Genomic DNA, 15022 nt, shown 5'->3' with positions numbered 1-15022 from the left:
TCTACGGAAACGCTGCTGCCCTTGGTGGTTATGAGCAGTCCTTTATGGGTGGTAATACTTGAAATTAAGTACATTCGGCCCGCTGTTGACACTGTGGATCTCTGAATATTGAATCCCCTAACGATTTCCGAAATGCAGTTCTTCATTCGTCTAGCTGCAACTGCTATTCTGCGTTCAGAGTCTGTTAAGGCCCGTCGAGCGGCCATAATCATTTTGAAACCCTTCTCCCACGAATCAGTTGGTTACAAGTATCAGCTCCGCCATTGCATTCCCATTTTATACGTTGTCTAGGTGATACTACAACCACCTGGATATGTGCATGTTGCCGTCCCATGACTTTTGTCACGACGGTGTACTATAACAGTGAAACGACTACCAGTTCCTAGGGATTTTAAAGAAAGGCTCACTATTGGCTTAGTTCATGGTTTCGACCCGTCAGTGGTGTCAAATGGAGTACGTACTGTTTCCTGAACACATTCTAAATTGTGAGCATTTTGGAACCTCATGAGTGTCGCGCTGCGTCATCAGTTTCTTGTATCACATGTCCTTCCTGACTAATCATTGCTAACGTAGCCTGAGTGTTTGTTTCGTATTCGAGCAATAAAGTCCGTGATCCGCCTATTCTACATTAGATGAATATATAAGTACGACTTTAAAAAGTATCTTACACATTGTCATGAATGCTGTACTACACTTCAAATTAACACGAATGCATCATACTATTTCTTAACATAGTCAACAAGTCTATGTAAACAACAGTCGGAACATTCTACCAGTCATTCAATTCCTTGGCAATAGAAATCCGCTCTTTGGTCACGGTGCCATTAGAGAACCGCAGTTTTGACGTACTCACTGTTGGAAATTTTGCGATTACTCAGAATCAGCTCCTTGACTGCCTTGATATTGTTGTCTGTAGTCTACATCGGTGGCCTTTCTTCACTATCAGAGCCGCCCACGACTGCATGGCTTGTTCCCATTGTTGGCACGGTTTCACTTCTGCTTGACGTCACATAGCATTTGGTCCATGTACCAGCAGAATTTCATGGTGAATCTGCTTGCCATTTAGGCCTCTGGCCCAAAAGAATTTTAGTCTTCCCCGCACTTCATCTATGAAGTACGTTTCCAGTTGTCGCCGCATTTCACTCTGATACACATGTTATCATTAACGCAGCGGAAATGTGTCTACAGGAAATCTACAACATGTGTTCTTCTCTGACAATCGGACAGTGTGTCACTCTCGTTGCCGATGAGTGGGACTACATATGCAATTTATTTCTGATGTCCACTTTATATATGTAAGAGTTGTCAGGCGTACTTCCTCTGGTGTTTTGGCAGTTACATGTAATTTCTTTTTTTGCATCGTGTAGCTGGAGTCAGTGCAAATACTCTAAACAAATGCTGCTCATCACGTCTTTCACGCGACGCCCGACGACGATTAAATGCGTTAGTTTGTTTCCAGTTACAGAGAATATGATTTTTGAAGTGGAGTTTTACACAGAGAGGACCCCAAATTAGTGTAGTACGATATTTGTTATATCGATATGTATTAACAAGAATATTAAATCACGAGAAATAGCCAGTAACTTAGTTGCGACATCATTTCCCTGACAGCTATACCCATGCAGAAGCGCGCTGCTCGGTTTCTATTGGAGTACTGTTCCTATTAATACATCTATAAAAAGAGTACAGCACTAGAGTAATATGGCACCCCTATATCGAATGTGCACGTGAAACTCTGATTTAAAAATCTCTTTGTTTGAAATGGGAAACAAGTCGGAGCATTCTGTCGCCGCTGGGCGTCGTATCGAAGACGTCATGAGCAGGATTTGTTTGGGCTGACACCACCTAAACACCTATACATTGTGCCGTTTTCGAGTTAATTAGCATAGAATTTAGTCAGTCAAACCCGCCCCCACACTACAAATACGATTAAGGTTACGCTTCAGCGATATGGGTGGAAAACCCTGTAATAACCTCAGTACAGCGCGGATCTTTCACCGTGGAATTTTAACATCTTTGGCAGCCTGAAGAAAGACACACGGTGATGTCTACTTCCGTTGGACGAGAAAGTGTAAGAGTGGATGTGGTTGTTGATCAGCGTTCTACGAAACGGGAGTTGACCGTCTCGTCTCCCTGTGGGATAAATGTCTTAATGCGTGTGGTGGTTTCATTTCAATGGAACCATTTCATGGTCCCGTTCTGCTGAGTGTTCTGTTTTTATTTGACTGCCCCTCATATATACAGAGTGAATTACCTAAAACTTGCATCGCAAATATTGTGGAAATCGAAAGTACTATTGATGTTCGATTTTCACATAATGGATCGGTGGTTATGGGCTTGTCTTGTTAGCAGATCAACAGATTGTATTAATACTTATGCAGCGTATTTCTTGTGCAAAAACACATGTATTAAATGGAAGAATGCCTATTGACATTAAAAAACTAAAAGTATGCTAAAGCAGAATGTGAGTGGTGTTTGTAGCAGGAGTCTAGTGCGAGTGGCTTACGAGATATCGTATTTTGAAAAGTTTCTGTATCTACACTTCTTTCTGCCATTAAGCCAGCGCATTTGCGAGGTATGTTAGATTATAGTGTTCCTTGTGTGTGTGTTCCTTGAATCCAGTGCAGTTTGGTAGTCACTTAGTGTGTGGAAGTACACCCGAATCTTACTATCATCAGTTACCAAATTAGATCGAGACTCATTCAACCAGACCATAGCTTTCCAATCATCTAGGGTCAAACCTATAAGCTTTAGAACCCAGGGGAGGCGCTATGGAGATTTTGTGCTGTTAGAGAAGACACTCGCTTCGATCGTCTCCTGCCGTAGCCCATTCACGAAAAATTTCGCCTCGCTGTCCTAACGGATACCTTCATCGTACATCCCACATTTTTGCTGTCATTTCACGCAGGCCGGCCGTGATGTCCGAGCGGTTCTAGGCGCTAATGTCTGGAACCGCGCGACCGCTACGGTCGCAGGTTCGAATCGTGCTTCGGGAATGGATGTGTGTGATGTCCTTAGGTTAGTTAGGTTTAAGTAGTTCTAAGTTCTAGGGGACTGATGACCTCAGAAGTTAAGTCCCATAGTGCTCAGAGCCATTTGAACCACGCTGGGTAAGCTTGCAGCTGTTGCCTCTGTGTGATGTCACAGACCTGTCATTTGTTGGAGAAACCCACACCTCTTCTATAATGGATTAGTCATCTGTCCAGCTAGTATTCTATCCACTACAGCTTCTGCTCAGGATTTCGGTTAGTAATATTCACAACTGTTTTTATGCCCGTTCACAGACGTGTGTAGCCCTAAACCTGCTCCAGTTCAATTGTGTAACGATAGAAAACTGGACATATTTCATAGTTTTTCGGTTTATCTTTAAGTGTAGAATCATTTCACAAATTATGTGACCTTGCTCCTGAATCACTCTATGTGTGTTTCTCAATCTCTTTGCATCTAACGTCTGAGACTGGTAGGTCATAGGGAAAAACTTTTGTTACAGGTAAAACGTTCACTGATACTTCCCGTCGACGGTAGGCGACCTTTAGTATTCGCCGCTGTGGGATGATATTTCACCGAACTGGCTGGGTCTACTAACTAGATGTGTTGCATATTACCTAATCCAGAAAACTGGCAGACGATTATCAACACGAAAACTTCGAGAATGAGTGTCTCTAAGCAGAGAAAGATATTTTAGAAGCGAATTAGAAACTTTAATTTTGCTCGGCGCAACCCCTTTCACACGAAGCAGGTATTTGGATTATAGCCAAGACGAATTTCATATGCTCGCAGAAGCGTTCTTACGCCCAGTCGCCTCCCAGGGGTGTAACATATACTAAAGGACAGCCAGTGTCGCCAGGAAGCGTCAACGAACATTTTCTCTCTAGCAAAAGTTATTTCCTGTGACGTGGTCTAACAGCCTTAGACGTTTGATGAAAGGACTTCGAAACTTAGTGTATATAAACCGTGCTTTATATTAAAAATGTAGAGAGTAGTAACTCTGAAACATTTCTAAAATCTGGTTTCCTTTGTATAAACAATAAATGTAATGTATGGACGCCACAAGTCAGCTTAGAACTTAATGTCTAATGTGCGCTATCGAGTACTCCACCCTAGGACAGTAAAATTAAGTTGCAGCAGCTCTTGTAGAGTGTATAGAGAGTAGAAGGGTACACATCCATTGTTGTAGAGCAGTTTGTGCCGCCTGTTGCAGCTGGTGAACGCCTCGTACAAGTACTACGCGCTGCTGCGGCAGCTCCACAGCCGGGACAGCCAGAGGAGCTAGACAGCCGACGTTTCCTCTTGCTGCCGACGTGCACTCCTCCAGCCTGTCGCACACCGACACTCGCACACCGCTCACCACGTCGAGTACCAGCGGTAGCTGTATATGACCACAGTTCATAAAAATTTTAATCAACTGATATATCTACGCATGTAGCAGTTGTTACTACCTATTCCATTGCGTTTTGTACTCTCACAATCCCTGTATTAAAATATTGTAATTTCCATACAGACGTTGAAGAAAATGTCAATATATTTCATCACTTTTGCAATTTATCGATACTAAAAGTCTGCCTGTTTTTTTTCTCTCATGGTCAGTTGTTTGGAAAAATAGCAAGAAAGCCAAATTTCAGTATCAAACACCTGCTTGTAATTTATTAATTAAGGTTTCCATGAGAGTTGCAGATAACATTTTTACGAGTGACTAGTTCCAAATATTTATAACATCATGATTTCTGGAAAAACGGAGTACATTAACGCATAATAGACAAATGAAGACACCTGCGGGTCGAATATTGAATCAACCAAGACAACTGCGATACAGTCCAATAACGTATTTTACAATGAACTGATGTGAGAGCGAATGTATTATTTACAGTCTAACATTTCAAGTACGAGTATGTAGGATTTATTGCACTATTGAATTCTGTGCACACAAAATGTTTCAAAATTTTCTATTTCATGTTTTATTAGTAACATTGTAACTTTTGGTGTAGTTTATGGCTTCAGAATTACCGAAAATGCTAATAAAAATATGATACGCAAATCTGAGGAAGACCTTAATTAGTAATTAAAATATAGGATTGTATTGAGTCTCTGACCCTGATACCAGCACAGTGTTGGAATTACGTGAAGATTTGCCTGTTGAAACTGGAATTAGACTTAAGCATGACGTACAGTTTTGGTCTGGACGTATGTTAGTTGCAGTGGCTTTCTAATGTGGAGTAAGAGATTCTTCACCCATCTCCCGTCAACACAAGATCGTGAATTTAATATACAGCTATATTATGCCGCTACATCCAACATTAGCTGTTAGCTGCCGGGTTAATACCTCAACTGTTGTTAGATAATGATTCGATTGAATCATAAATAAATTACAAAATACAAACACAAATGTCGTCCAAAATGCACTGCTTCTTAAGAGCTACGACATATTACATGAAATACCGAAAAGTTATTGGTGCATTCCTTATGCCAGTTTTATTTTTATTGTACTTACCACTACCTGCTGCGTCACGCCATCATCATCAGGTGAATTATGATACTTTTACATACTGAAAGAATTTGTGATATACATGTATGTTCTCGACCTGGCATACAGCGCTTCACTAGGTAGGTTACATATCCTCTTGCACTGGTGGAGAAACATCAGCATTATTTACGGTAGTGAAGGGAGTTATACACATTTTCTCCATGTTTGTGAATTCTGTGCTTACTGCGTATCTGGGCGAATACATATATGCTGTATACGGCCTAGTGAACTCCACGTGTTCGTCGCAAGGCACTTTTGAATGTTACAATATCTTGCAGGTTCAAACCTATCACAGATATTCTGGACACGTGCCAAGATTTCCTTAAAAGATAGGGAGATACGTTGGTGGCATCGGTTCTTAGTTGTAGGTAAAAATATAGTAATGAAATTAATTACTTTAATTTAAAAAAGAAACAGTGATGAAAATCGTTAACTTGCTTCAGCCGATTTCAACACTTTTATACTACTCCATCATAAGCTCAACCTATTTGCAAACGTATTTACCGAATATTACAAATGTAACTTAATTACATAAAAACTGTTTGCTGGCATTACATTAATATGTTTAAAAAATTATGTCCTGTATCTTTCAAGTTTGCTACTGTTCCAGAGCTACCAGGTGTATAGTATCCGAAAGCCTTGGCGTGTTCATTAAAAGAGACATCGAATTTACGTCCAGTTTTGCCCAGAATGAGGCTGCTAACTGCTTCTCCCCAAATTAATTTTTACGTGCTACAGACATTCGTTATCTGTTTTCACCGAGACCAACAGGTGGTCACGAAACATACAGCAATGTGTTCTCGCAACTTCATTAGTAATCCAATTACTGAAAACGTAACTATGCTATTTTTGCCGACGGACTAGCAGCTCTAAGGAAAAAGTCAGTGATGTAATTATTTTGTAAATCTAATAAGAAATCGCAGAGTAGATATACATTTTTGCGTTTTTATTGTGGCCGAAATGTGGTGTTAAGTGGTGCTTTTAACCCCCCACATGATTATCAAAGTATGCTTGCATTAGACGAACGAAAGTGGTAATTGCAAATCACGTCATGCGCAACCTAAGGCCCTTTTATCTGGATATTAAACGGAACGAAGATTAGGGGTTAACGTCCCGTTCACGATGAGATAATTAGAGACGAATCGAAAGCTTAGGCTGCACAAGAAAGGGAATGAAGGTCGGCGTTGATCTTGTGAACAAATGATCTCGGCATTTCTCTAAAACGCGGCTGGACGGGTGAGCTGGCGGCGAAGCTGCCCGCGGGCACCGTGGACATTGGTGATTTGCGACGTGGGCACGAAGCGGGCGCAGTTTGCATTCTCCTGCTCGCGAAGGTTACCGAAGACTGCCGACTATGCACAATCGAATGCTGTTATAGTCACGTAAGATTGTTAGAAGCATTCTTTTCATTGTCTTAATTTTTACAGCACGACAATGCAAATACAACAAGAGTGTCGTACACTCCTGGAAATTGAAATAAGAACACCGTGAATTCATTGTCCCAGGAAGGGGAAACTTTATTGACACATTCCTGGGGTCAAATACATCACATGATCATACTGACAGAACCACAGGCACATAGACACAGGCAACAGAGCATGCAAAATGTCGGCACTAGTACAGTGTATATCCACCTTTCGCAGCAATGCAGGCTGCTATTGTCCCATGGAGACGATCGTAGAGATGTTGGATGTAGTCCTGTGGAACGGCTTGCCATGCCATTTCCACCTGGCGCCTCAGTTGGACCAGCGTTCGTGCTGGACGTGCTGACCGCGTGAGACGACGCTTCATCCAGTCCCAAACATGCTCAATGGGGGACAGATCCGGAGATATTGCTGGCCAGGGTAGTTGACTTACACCTTCTAGAGCACGTTAGGTGGCACGGGATACATGCGGACGTGCATTGTCCTGTTGGAACAGCAAGTTCCCTTGCCGGTCTAGGAATGGTAGAACGATGGGTTCGATGACGGTTTGGATGTACCGTGCACTATTCAGTGTCCCCTCGACGATCACCAGAGGTGTACGGCCAGTGTAGGAGATCGCTCCCCACACCATGATGCCGGGTGTTGGCCCTGTGTGCCTCCGTCGTATGCAGTGCTGATTGTGGCGCTCACCTGCACGGCGCCAAACACGCATACGACCATCATTGGCACCAAGGCAGAAGCGACTCTCATCGCTGAAGACGACACGTCTCCATTCGTCCCTCCATTCACGCCTGTCGCGACACCACTGGAGGCGGGCTGCACGATGTAGGGGCGTGAGCGGAAGACGGCCTAACGGTGTGCGGGACCGTAGCCCAGCTTCATGGAGACGGTTGCGAATGGTCCTCGCCGATACCCCAGGAGCAACAGTGTCCCTAATTTGCTGGGAAGTGGCGGTGCGGTCCCCTACGGCACTGCGTAGGATCCTACGGTCTTGGCGTGCATCCGTGCGTCGCTGCGGTCCTTTCCCAGGTCGACGGGCACGTGCACCTTCCGCCGACCACTGGCCACAACATCGATGTACTGTGGAGACCTCACGCCCCACGTGTTGAGCAATTCGGTGGTACGTCCACCCGGCCTCCCGCATGCCCACTATACGCCCTCGCTCAAAGTCCGTCAACTGCACATATGGTTCACGTCCACGCTGTCGCGGCATGCTGCCAGTGTTAAAGACTGCGATGGAGCTCCGTATGCCACGGCAAACTGGCTGACACTGACGGTGGCGGTGCACAAATGTTGCGCAGCTAGCGCCATTCGACGGCCAATACCGCGGCTCCTGGTGTGTACGCTGTGCCGTGCGTGTGATCGTTGCTTGTACAGCCCTCTCGCAGTGTCCGGAGCAAGTATGGTGGGTCTGACACACCGGTGTCAATGTGTTCTTTTTTTCCATTTCCAGGAGTGTATTTGCGTTGTGTAGCCTACCTTGTGTTACACAAAAGTGTGGTCGAATGAAAAAGTAGTAGAACGTACCTTATAATAACTCTTTTGCGGCGAAAACAGACTAATGAACGGTATACAGTGTGTATGCTTTTATGCAGTCAGCCAATAGCCGCCGGCCAAGACAGCGTAATAACATAGTAGTAAACAATTTTGTGACATTTTACGAGTTCCTAAGTAGAAGCGAATTGTATAGTTTCATCTGCGTGCTTTGGTAGTTTCTTTTTGAATTTTTGCTTCTTAATGCAATATTTAATAGATATAGTTCTCGTGTTTTCTTTTATGTCGGAAAGTAAACGATTTTGTGACATTTTACACGTTCTTAACCAGGAGCGATTTATTCAGTCTCATTTGTGTGCTTTGGTAGTTTAGTTTTTGAATCTCTGCGTGTTAATCTAATCTTATACGCATAGTTATTGCGTTTTCATCAGTGTCTACGGTAGTACCGTAGCGCGTGTCGATTGCCGTTTGCCTGTGTACTGTAGTTTTCCACCGTCTATAGTGTGTATAGGAACTGTGATTGCTGTGTGCGAATGCATGCACAGTGTGTTGGCAACGTTGGCAACGGTTGCACAGCTTGAGGCTGCAGTGGATTGGCATCACTGTTGTCTACCGGCCGAGGGCAGCCAGCGCACGTCCAGCACGTCCCACGTGTCCGCTGATAGGTCCGCATCGCAGGCCAACCCAGCTACTGCTCACATTGAGGTTGACCCCGCACCCGTCGTTGTGAGGCAGGTTGCCTTGGAGTTTGGAAGGTTGCGAAAGACTGCCCTGGGAGCCGAACGTAAGTCCTCCTTGGTCAGTCTGACAAAGAGGTTCGCGGTGTAGTGTGGCTGGCACTGTCTTCAGCCAGATGCAGTCGCCTGTCCTGTTTCAGAGGAAAAATCCCAGCCTGCAGCATACGGACAGTCACAAAGTGTGGGATAGTTGGTAGTTCGGAGGTCTAATGTCAGGTGCGCTGCAGGGCCCTCTAAGGGCGAGGCTACAAAGAGGAGGAGAAAGTAAGTGTGCAGCCCGTGTGGGCGGAGGCATTCCAGACGTGGAACGGTTTCTTTCTGATGAAGATCACCACTAGCAGCTGGTGTCTCATTACGATACCAATGAAGTATGCCGCTTTGGATCAGAAAAGATTCTCTCTGATTTATAGCGTCTATCAGAAGTGGTAAAGGCTGGAAGTCTTTCTTGCGAGAAGAAAGCAGAGCTCACCATTTGTAGCATAGTCGATAGGACCGATGGCAGACCTCAGATAAAGTACCGAGAGGCTCAGACGGTCCTGCGAACTACAGTAGATTACAGATTCCTAGACTTGGGTCCCTGGTTCCGCTAAATAGGTGAGGAGTCCATTACGCGCAGGAGGCGGCTGCAGGGGTACCAGGGCCTTATAACATCGACTGCGCAGTTTTTTAGGTTAGAGAGCCTCGGGGAAACACAGAAAGAGCTTCAGTCCAAAAGAGTGCAGGTGAAACCAGGATCTTCGGTATCACAGTTTTAAATTGTCGTAGCTGTGTTTGGAAAGTACTAGATTTCCAAACGCTAATAGAAAGCACTGTTGCTCAAATCGCTACAGCCACTGAAATTTGGCTAAAGCTGGAGATAAGTTCAGTGGAAATATTTGCGACTTGTCTAAGGGTGTTCGGAAATGACAGACTACATTCAATTGGTGGTGGCGTGTTTGTTGCTACTAGCAGTATTTTGTCTTGCAGTGAAACTGAAATAGCTTATGTGAGTTAGTATGTGTAAGGATCTTTCTTGGCAGCCGGAATAAAATGATAATTGAATTTCTGCACCGATCTCTCAACTGAGATAATACACTAGCAGGAAGGTTCAACGAAAACTTGAGATTAATTTCAAGCACATACCATAATCATACAATTATAGTTGGTGGTGACAGCAATTTACCCTCGATATGTTGGTGAAAATACATTTTTAAATCAGGAGGTACGCATAAAACATCATTCGAAAGTGTTCTAAACGCATTCTCTGAAAGTTACTTCATGAGCCGGTTTTGAAAGCAAGGTTGACCCCTTAGCAACAAATAATTCTGAGTCAATAACGAGCATCAAAATGGATACAGCGATTGGTGGAATGAGGGCTCCCGCAGCGAGATGAATATCGCAACTCCCAAATCCTCCAAAAATAAACGAAAAATTTACCTATTCAAAAAAGCTGATGAAGCATCGCTTGACCCATTCCTGAGAGACAATCTCCACTCCTTCCAAACTAACAATGGAAGTGTAGACCAGATGTGCCTTGTACTCAGAGAAATGATATCGTCGCAACTGAGAGATTTATACGAAATAAATTCACAAACGACAGAGCTGATCCCCTATGGTACACAAAACAGGTCAAAACATTGTTGCAGAAACGACGTAGAGAGCTTGCCAAATTTAAACGAACCCAAAACCCACAAGATTGACAACCTTTTACAGAAGCTCGAAATTCAACGCGAACATCAACGTGTAATGCTTATAATAGTTATTACAGCGAAACTTTGTCTCGAAGCTTAGCAGAAAATTGAAAAAGGTTCTGGTCGTATGTAAAGTATGCCAGGCTGCAAGACACAATCAGTGCCATCTCTCCGAGACAGAAATGGAAATACTATCGATGACAGTGATGCTAAGGCAGAGTTACTAAACACAGCCTTATGGAATTCCTTCACCAAAGAAGACGAAGTAAATATTCCAGAACTGGACTCAAAAACAGCTGCCCACATGAGTAACCTAAGTAGATACCCTCGGAGTAGTGAAACAACTTAAATCAATAAAAGCAGGTCCTTCGGTCGATATTCTATACCAGTTAGGCTCCTTTCAGTCTATGCTGATGCAATAGCTACATATTTAACAATAATATGTAACCGCTCGTTCGACGAAAGATCGGTACAAAAAGACTGGAAAGTTGTACAGGTCACACCACTATTCAAAAAAGGATGTAGAAGTAATCCACTAAATTAGATTCCCATAACATTAACTTCGATATGCAGCAGGATTTTGGAACATATGTTGCTGGCGAACAGTATGAATTACCGATAAGAGATTTGTTGAAACACAGTAAGTATTTAGAAAATATCGTTACTGTGAAACACAACTAACTCTTTATGCACTCGAAGTTTGGAATGCTATGGACAAGGGGTTTCAAACTGATTCCGGTTGTCTATATTTCGAGGAGTTTGGCACCTTACCTCACGAGAGGCTTGTAATAAAATTGTGTGCTTATGGAATATCACCTCAGATATGTGCTTAAGTTTATGATTTCCAGTCAGGGAGGTCACAGTTCATAGGAACTGATGGAAAATAATCGAGAAAAACAAAAGTGATTTCAGGTGTTCCCAAAGGTAGCGTTATATACTCTTTTTTGTTCTTTATCTGTATAAAAAATTTAAGTCACAATCAGAGCTGCCGTCTAGGGTTCTTTGCAGATGATGCTGTAGCTTATCATCAACTAAAGTCATCATAAGATCAAAACGTATTGCAGGACGATTTAGATAAGATACCTCTATGGTCTGGAACTGGCAATTAGCACTAAATAATAAAAAGTGTGAGCTCATCCACACGAGTGCTAAAAAGAATCCTTTAATCCTCGGTTACACGATAAATTAATCAAATTTAAAGGCTGTAAATTCAGATAAATACCTAAGAATTACAATTACGAACAACTTAAACTGCGAAAGACAAATAGAAAACCTTGCGGGAAAGGCGAACCAAAGACTGCGTTTTATTGGCGAACACTACTAAAGAGCCTGCTTACACTACGGTTGTCCATCCTCTTTTGGGGTACTGCTGCGTGGTGGGACTCTTAACAGTTAGGATTAACAGAGTGCATTGAGTAAATTCAATGAAGTGCATCATGTTTTGTATTATCGAAAAATAGGGGTAAGAGCGTCACGGACATGATACAGGCTTTGGGGTGGCCAGCTTTAAAACAATGGTGTTTCTCGCGAGATCTTCTGACCAAAGTTAATCACCAACTTTCTCCTTCGAATGTGAACATATTTTGCTATCGCCGGCCCATGTTGGGGGAAAGGATCACGGTAATAAAATAAGAGAAATCAGAGCTCGCACGGAAAGATTTAAGTATTCGTTACTTCCTCGCGCTGTTAAGGAGAGGAGTAACAAAGAATTGTTGTCAAGGTGGTTCCATGTATCCTCTGCCAGGCACTTAAGTGTTATTTGCTGAGTAGCCATGTAGATGTAGATGTATATACGCCATCTCGTCACATAAAGCTGTGCATGTTGAACAGTCACGTTGTTTTCCTATGTTTATCACTAAGGGAAATTTTATTTTAGATTTTTTTTTTTTTCCTGTGCGGTCAGCTCATACCTCATGTTCCACTTTCCTCTGAGCTTTGTTTGAAAAACATCGAAGGCAGGTACACGTTCGGATAACACCAGAAAACGACATAAAAGTGGTTGACCGATCGCTGTTCAATAGAGACACAACACAGCGACAAAGAAATGAGTAAATAATAATTTCTTCACTGTGCAATGCCGTAATGAGCACAGAAGCGCCACAAAATAATAAAGTCATGCCACATGTTGACAGCAGGTACAAGCAGTGTGATAAGTTCTAAATTCCGTCTGATTGTTCATAGAAGAACTGGGAAGGAATGGGGGATCAAGATAAAGAGAATAAAGTGCTCCTCTCGTCGACTTAAATTACCGGTCATTAATACAACAGAGGCATATGATTTCTTTTTATTAAACAGTATTTGTAGATGGCCTATTACTTACGAAAGAAGAAGACATATCTATCTTCATCACTCTACTATTGGCTTTAAATGTGTCTTTACTAACATATCGATACCTGGATCCCTTTTCATGAAACACATTGCTCCAGTCACAGGAACGTCAGTAAAACTAGTCCTAACTGTCGATTTTGTTAATTTTAGTGTTAAAAAAATACTTTCACACAAATATATAGTCTCTAACATGTTACAGCCTCGAGCAGTTATTCGAAACTATTGCGCTAACTATTTTTTAGGATATTTCTCTTGAACCATGTCAGTATTTTCTGCAGTGCGATTCCTCCCCCTAAGCGCACGACTACACTCAGAGTCAATGAGCCGGAGCTAAATTTCAGAACGCGCACTTTCAACGTCCACTGCCAAAGGGATTGCGAAAATACCAAAATCACAAAACGTGTCATCAAAATTTTCTAACAAAACTTGTAGCGCAGTAACAAATTCACACAATTTTTGCTCCATACCTGCTTTAAACAAGGTTTATTTCTTCTACAACTTGTGCAATATTGAAAAGTTCGAAAATTACCCTTTTGAAAGTTGCTTAGTCCACAATCAATTCAACCTGTTGTATTCAAGTCATGGATGTGCTTTGTAAGACCAGTTAGAAGTTAATAACATCATGTCTTTACGTAAGATGAAGAAACTTTCTAAAACAAAATCTCTACTCAGCCAGTGCATTTCACTAAAATCCTGCAAATCGCCATTGTGACACTCTAGATCTCCCAGGATAGGATTTAACTTGCCGATCTCCAAACCGCGCGCTCTCCGTTTATTAACAGGTTTCACAAAAATGTTCATGACGCCAGATATTTTGGCAGATCAGGTTAATGGGACGCAGGGAGCAGTCTCACTGATCTTTCATATTGGGTACGAAATTCCTCACTCTTTTCTCTTGCCAAAACAATTACACCTGAAATGTGGCCAGTCATCGCAGGTTTCCATCTGTACAATCGAGGACTATTTTATTCCAAAGAAGATCAAATTAGTCAACGTTTCATAAGCAAGAAAATGTGTCTTAGGTCGTAGCCTCAACACCTCATAATGCTTTATGAATAATAACATTATTTTCCAAAAATGACACACACACACACACACACACACACACACACACACACACACACACATATATATATATATATATATATATATATATACGCGAAATTTAACCGACAGGAAGAAGATGCTGCGATATGCAAATGATTCGCTTTTCAGAGCATTCACACAAGGTTGGAGCTGGTGATGACACCTACAACGTGCTTAAATGAGGAAAGTTTCCAACCGATTTCTCATGCGCAAACAGCCGTTGAGCGGCGCTGCTCAGTGCAACGTTCTTGCAATGCCTCGTGTAAGGAGGAGAAATGCGTACCATCAAGTTTCCGACTTTGATTATGGTCGGATTGTAGCCTATCGTGATTGCGGTTTATCGTATCGCGACATTGATGCTCGCGTTTGTCGATGTCCAATGACTGTTAGCAGAATGTAGAATCGGTGGAGTCAGGAGGGTAATACGGAACGCCATGCTGGATCCCAACGGTCTCATATCACTAATAGCGAAACCCTATATTTGTGCAGGGTAATGCACGACTGCATGTTGCAGGTCCTGTAATGGCCTTCCTGGATACAGAAAATGTTCGACTGCTGCCCTGGCCAGCACATTCTCCAGATCTCTCACCAACTGAAAACGTCTGGTCAATGGTGGCCGAGCAACTGGTTCGTCACAATACGCCAGTCACTACTCTTGATGAACTGTGGTGTCGTGTTGGAGCTGCATGAGCAGCTGTATCTGTACACGCCATCCAAGCTCTGTTTGACTCAATGACCATGCGTATCAAGGCCGTTATTACG

General features: G+C 42.8%; 1 protein-coding gene across 1 annotated transcript in view; it reads left to right on the top strand.

The window, feature by feature from the left end:
* LOC126335848 (odorant receptor Or2-like) overlaps nucleotides 1–4273 on the top strand; it is a 37035-nt gene extending 32762 nt beyond the window's left edge. The window contains exon 5 of the mRNA XM_049999318.1: nucleotides 4202–4273. Within this exon, the coding sequence (XP_049855275.1) occupies nucleotides 4202–4273 (72 nt within the window). The remainder of the gene's footprint in view (nucleotides 1–4201) is intronic.
* The last annotated feature ends 10749 nt before the right edge of the window (nucleotides 4274–15022 follow it).

The sequence above is a fragment of the Schistocerca gregaria genome, chromosome 2, assembly GCF_023897955.1.
Source record: "Schistocerca gregaria isolate iqSchGreg1 chromosome 2, iqSchGreg1.2, whole genome shotgun sequence".
Classification (NCBI taxonomy): domain Eukaryota; kingdom Metazoa; phylum Arthropoda; class Insecta; order Orthoptera; family Acrididae; genus Schistocerca; species Schistocerca gregaria.
This window is presented reverse-complemented; position numbering and strand designations above follow the sequence as displayed.